This window comes from Arachis ipaensis, chromosome B05, assembly GCF_000816755.2.
Source record: "Arachis ipaensis cultivar K30076 chromosome B05, Araip1.1, whole genome shotgun sequence".
Classification (NCBI taxonomy): Eukaryota; Viridiplantae; Streptophyta; class Magnoliopsida; order Fabales; family Fabaceae; genus Arachis; species Arachis ipaensis.
Window position 1 is genome coordinate 2,942,179 of NC_029789.2, and position 6,727 is coordinate 2,948,905.

A 6,727-nucleotide genomic window follows, 5' to 3' on the forward strand; every position below is an offset into this window, starting at 1 on the left:
ACCTACATATATATACATGTTTCATTTAAATGATTTTAAATGTATATTTTTTTATAAATAACAAATGTGATTACTAATTTTTTTTGTCTAGTTTAAGTAAATAATAGAATCCCTCACATTGATTAACATTAATCTCTCTCTCTCTTTCTCTGAATCTCTCTCTCCCCGTTTGTCCCGCGCGCCAATCTCTGTTGTGTTGTGTTCCCACTCGCCATTTTTTTACAATCTCTCCTTCTTTCTATAAAACCTTCTAAACCTCCTCATTCCATTCTCATTTTTCTCTCTCAATTTTTTTCTCTTCCCATTTTCATTTTCTCTCTTTCCTAGGTACACAACACACCCACACACTCCTCACATATTTATCATATTTTTTCCACAAATGCATCCTCTAGAGTTTGAACTCTAGACCTTTAGTAATGGGGAGGGGGTGAAATGCCACTGAGCCAAGGCTCTTCGGCTGGTGGTTCTAACTCTTAGTTGTGTACAAGTTTTTTTTGTTATGTTGGAGAAGTCTCAAACTAGCATTTAGTCGTAATTACGATCCAATCGCTGTATTGGGCTGCCGAACAAAAGTTTGACCCGTTGATTATTTTTTTTTTTTTACCAAAGATAGGAAATTCGAACTTGCAACTTCTTAATTGAGTATGGAGAGACTATGTCATTTGAGCTATTACTCATTGGCACCCGTTGACTACTTTTTAGTTTTAGGAGAATGTTACAATATATTAATTTAAACAATTAAATTTCAATATGATTTGATATATATATTGTGGCTATTCTGAGAGCATGGTAGAGAATTAGAGATCTAGAGGGCGAAATTGGCACATGTATCAACATCATATCACGTGAAGGCTTTATCAATTATCATTTGCGTTTTTGGCATAAAAAGTATGTTTCATTGAACAGCACCATGATTAGGAATTAGGGAAAATGAAGTAAGAAACGTAACAATCATGGTTTGATCTACCATTGTTTTGTTTGTTTCATTGATTACAAGTTTGAGATCAGTATAAGAATTGTGATGTAGTAATGTTTGTCGTAAGAGCTTGAGTTTCCAACTTTAGATTTTGTTTTTATAAAAATTCTAATATTATGTGTTGTGCTCCCAAAGTGAACCTACTTTAATAAATGTTGCACTCTCATTTAATTGAAGTACTAGGGTGCTTATCTGCATAAATTGAGGATACAAGCCATGTACTTGCGATGATAAAAAAATCAATGTTCCTTTTACTATGAATTCGTCTTCGGAGTGTGCATTGTTCTGTTTCTCTCTTTAGATGGTTCTGAAAGGCAGATTATTTTCGATGTGCTACAATAATTTTGGTAACAACGAATATTCAGGTTTTGATGGTTAATAACAAACATTTTAACATGAAACCAAAAACAATTGATGCTTCATATACACATTTGTGCAATAAAAATACACCTTTCAGGCTTCACCTCCACGTAAAACCATTCTTTTTCAATAGCATCGGCGTGTGAAGTTGCATTTTGAAAATTGGTGACATATTTTTTGGGTAACTGTAAAATAATAATGGCAGTTAATTCTATAGCACACCACATATGTCATATGGTGATTTTGTGTAGTTATTGGTGAAAAAAGATGAGCACGTGTGTGGTAAAAAGAGTGATAAAGATAAAATAGAAAAATAGAATGTGAGTAAAGGACATTAAAGTGCCTAAACCCTTTTATAGTAGTAGTAGTAGAAGATTAATTCTATAGCCGCACATGAGCACATCAATTGCCAATAAAAATTAAGGTTCAAAGCTAGAGCATCAGAATAGCAGCATTTTCCTTGTAGCAGCACTAGGCACTAGCCAGGTATTGGCCGTTAGCAAGAAAACAGTACAAGGACCACCTAGGACAGTTTTCTACCAATATATATAATTTCGGAATTCCCGGAACAGGAAACATAACATAAACTCGCCCAAGTCAAAAAAGGGCCAGACACTTTTAGGTGGATGACATTATAATTCATAATTGATTGATAATTTGATATATCCAGCTTGTAACATGATGGGAAACTCCTACAGATAATATAATAAATTCATAACAGACCTAGCAAGTGTAGCCCACAATAATTTACTCAAATTTGACCTGATCGTTTCTTGGCATGTTACTGGGTTAAATACTTCAATACAAGGTGCAACCTAATATCTCTGCATTATCACAATAACTAAACAGAAGAATACAACCCATAAATAACCCTGTATGTGAATGACCATTGCTTTTTCGAAAATAATGCAAATCTATCTCTAATCAAATTGTGTATAATTGAATACCAACTTAAATATAAGAATCATAGCAGCATATATTATGAGCTTTCCTCATTTTCACCCACAAATTAAACCTTGCTTCTAATTAAGCCTCTTGCCTTAGCTAGTCAATCGCTCTTATCCTGTTGTGAACCAATCTCTTGCAGATAGTGTTCTGCATCCAAGGCTGCCATACACCCTGCACATGTATCATGACTTATTCATTATTATGAATGCATTTATTGCTAAAATTTCAAGTTCAGTGGTAAATAATAAACACCAATTTCTCCTTCAAAGCTTAAATATCTTGGGTAGGCACAGCTTAACATATCTCTCTGGGCACACCATTTCATTTTGGTGCTTGGTGCATTTTTTAATGTGGACCAACAACCTTTCACATGTTTTAATATTGAATCAAGGGCCTAGAGTAGGCAGTGCCAAACCAAGAATAACTCTTTACAACAAGGTCATACATCAGGTCCAAACAATGCATCCACACAACAAAACGAGGCAAATTGGCAATCTCTAATCCATACAACTTGAGCTCTTTAAATGAATGAGTATTATATGTGTGCCGGCACCAATGCTAATTGTCAACTCAATAACAGAATAAATAGTTCTAAATTTCCACATCTACAGTTAAACTACGATATAGTGCACATGTAGACCTTAATGACATTGCCAATGTTGAAACGGCGTAACTGTCATCAAATGTGATGTAAACGGTAAGATTGTTTTCACATTTCACATAACAAATTAACAAGATTAAAGATAGTAGCTACAACCAAGACAAAAAAAATGATAAACAAGAAAGCGGATAAAGTTTTAAGGACCTATAAAGCATGCAGAATGTAAAATGATAAATATAAGACAAGTTTAGACAACTATTGTTGCTTAAGTTTAGCATGCTTGTGATCTCAACAAAACTAAGAATTAACAGATGAAATTTACTGGCATCTATTATACATGTATCAAGGTGTTCTCATTCAAATTTCATAAGCATGCTCATGCAATAACTGGTGCATGATTGACTTGTTATACACAAAATAAAAGGTTTGATAGAACATCATCTTGATCAAGTGAACTTTAGTTCAATTAAACCTTTTGTGCTAAGGTCAGACCTCTAAAATAGAAGAAACAGAAACAAATGAAACCAACACTATTATCAGATTATCATTATGAACAAGAAAAAAAGAAAAAGAATACAAGCTACCACTAGTAAGCTACAGACTACAGTAAAACTAGATATAAATCAGAACTCCAAAGAACATAGGAATCACATTCAGTTCCGGTAGAGACATTCATATCATTAAATGATTTATTAGATACTCCAAAACAGAGAATCTTGAAAACTATTCAAAATTCAGAATAACTACAAGAAGCAATTGAACATTCAGTTTCAAGTGAATGGCTAACCAAAGATAGAACAAGAGAGGTTGAATTTACTTAATGAGTTCTAATAGAACCAATGGTTAATTGGAACATTTTTGTTAGTTTGCTACAATATTCTCATTTATTAAAAAACCTTGCAATCTTGAATACTATTCAACTAAAGGATTCCAATAGACATTTTCTTTCATGTGCTTGCAATGCTTCATTTCCAGTTTACCAAACTCCGGAGGAATAAAACAACTACTAAGCATTTTCTCACTAGGTAGAGTCAGCTACACAATTCAAACCAAAACATAGAGCCCTATAATAGATCACATATGTATTTAATCCATTATATATTTAAATCCCTTTAAATAATTTCTTCTAAGATTTCAATCAGCTTTCGGAGGCAACTATGCCTAATGACAAAAGGCAAGATCTAGTTGTTGTATACTAGAGATATGCACTACATACACTTCCAGGGACACATGAGACAAACCAAGGTTAAAACACTGCTAGGAACAGACACAGCATAATATATAAGCCCATCCGCACTTCATTCCCTTTCTTAAGCATAAAAAATTGTTCCCAACTTTAAAACAAACTCAAATTTTATGTGTTATTTTCCTTTTCAAATTTCAGATGGCCTTATGTATTGGGGTCGAAACCTCCTGCTTTCTTTCTACTAAAACTCAGTCAAATAAAGTAAAACACAAATGAAAACATAGGACCATGAACTCATGTTTGGTGCAGACACCTAAACTTACACACATGAACATAGGACACGATACCTCAGATGAACCCGTAGTCACTACCATCACAGAAACCAATTTAAAATAACCAAAACGAAGACACAGTGAGCCAGTAAGAGAAAATTACCAGAGCCAGCAGCAGTAATAGCTTGCCTATACTTCTTGTCCTGAACATCGCCGGCAGCAAAAACACCCTCAACAGTGGTCTTCGTCGTCCCGGGCTTCGTCACAATGTAGCCATCAGCATCAAGGTCAAGCTGTCCACCAAGAAACTTAGTCGCAGGCTCGTGCCCAATCGCAAAAAACAACCCATTCACGCTCAAATCAGAAACCTCCCCAGTCACCACGTTCTTCACCTTCAAACCCCCAAGCTTCTTGTTCCCTTCGTCACCGTAAGCCTTCTCCACCACCGAGTTCCAAATCACCTTGATCTTCTTGTTGTTCAAGGCCTTGCTCTGCATAATCTTCGAAGCCCTAAACGTATCCCTACGGTGGATGATGTAAACCTCGGAACCGTACTTCGTGAGGAATGTCGCTTCCTCCATGGCGGAATCGCCGCCTCCGATAACGGCGAGCGGCTTGTTACGGAAGATCGGGGCGGCGCCATCGCACACAGCGCACGCGGAGATCCCGCGGTTCCAGAAACCGTTGGGGCCTTCACCGGAGCCCTCGAAGGGGAGGCGCTTGGCGACGGCGCCGGTGGCCACGATGACGGAATCGGCCACGACGGTTTTGGAATCAGTGAAAACGGTAAAAGGACGCTTCGAGAAATCTACCTTCGTTACGGTCTCCGTGAAGATCTCGGTGCCGAATCGCTCCGACTGCTTGCGGCAGCGTTCCATGAGCTCACCGCCGAGGATGCCGTCGGGGAAGCCGGGGAAGTTCTCGACGTCGGTTGTCGTGGTGAGCTGGCCTCCGGGGGCGATGTCGTTGGCCATCCATCCTTCGAAGAGGATTGGCTTGAGCTCGGCGCGGGCGGCGTAGACGGCAGCAGTGTGGGCGGCAGGACCGCTTCCTATGATGCAGAGCTTGGTTTTGAGGGTGCTCATGGTGGAGGCAGAGTATGCTGCGGCGTTGGCAGTGGTGGTGGAGGCCCGGCGAAGAGCGGCGACGTGACTGCGGACCTTAGAAATGAGATTTTGGAGAGTGTAGTTAGGGCAAAATCTCATCACTTTAATCGCCACTCTCCTTCTCTTTCTTTGACTTTTTTTTTTTTGTTTTCTCTCTCTCTTATTTTATTTACTCTCTAATTATTAGAGGCAAAATCAATTTTTTTTATATTTTTTCATAAAATTATCCTAATAGTAAATAATTAAATATTCACATTCATTGTGATTGTGGAAACTGGAACGTGAGATATTCATTTGAATAAGGCGCGAAATGGGTGTTTCCCTTTTGCTTCTGGGCGCCAAGATAAGCAAATAACACTTAATTTTTTTTTTATTATACACTTTCTTAATTTTGGTGACTTCTTTTTTTTTTGGTGACTATACACTTTCTTAATTTATAAACATAAAAATATACACTAATTCTCATTATGAATGATAACTTTTATTATGCTACGTACATATCTAGTAATAATTTTTTTATTTGATCACTATTTTTTAAATAACTATTAAATGGTATTCGATAGTTTATAAGATTTACAAAAATAATTTTAAAGGATGGAAACAACAAATAAGCTCCTAAATTATTTAAGAATATGACAAAAAATATCATATAAGTGAAAAATAACTTGTGCATTTAATTTAATTTGAGTTTTTATTGAAATATCTAGATAATTATTTAAAAAATGTATAAAAAAAATCAAAACAAAATTCAAATTTTAAACTTCTTTTCATTTGTATAAAATCGTTTTATAATTTTTTTCAAAAATTCTGTATCATTAAAACTAACATTAGTTTTATTTGACAATTATTTAATAATTTCTTGTTTTACCTGTTCAAACTTACTAAATGATTTCATAGTGTTATTTTTTCTTAATTTTAACTATATATATATAGTATTAAAGTTTTATAGCCCATATAAGATATAACTATAAACATCAGATAATAAAGCCACGGTTATACATAGCCATGCATTAATAATTCCATAATAACTAATAAGCATATCCCAAAATTCTATTTCTTTGGCACTTATGATGCTACCACAAAGATTCTAATATTCTATGATGCTCGTGAAAAAAACTAAGAAGCTCAAACAAAGATAAAATTAAGAAGTAACTACCCTCGAATGGTACGTGCCAATTAGGCATGACAATTTTTTCTGGCGGACGAATATTCGCAGAAAATTACCCATCGGGAAACAAATTTAGGGGGGCGAAATCCACCTGCGGGTGACGGGGACGG

At 35.9% G+C, this 6,727-nt stretch overlaps 1 protein-coding gene across 1 annotated transcript; it reads right to left on the reverse strand.

Annotated features, from left to right (window-relative positions):
- Nucleotides 1,953–5,608, reverse strand: LOC107642482 (thioredoxin reductase NTRB). Its single transcript, XM_016345856.2, has 2 exons — nucleotides 4,507–5,608; nucleotides 1,953–2,455 (listed from the first exon to the last, which is right to left on the reverse strand). The coding sequence occupies exons 1-2, from the start codon at nucleotides 5,546–5,548 to the stop codon at nucleotides 2,385–2,387; spliced, it is 1,113 nt and encodes a 370-aa protein (XP_016201342.1). The 5' UTR covers nucleotides 5,549–5,608; the 3' UTR covers nucleotides 1,953–2,384.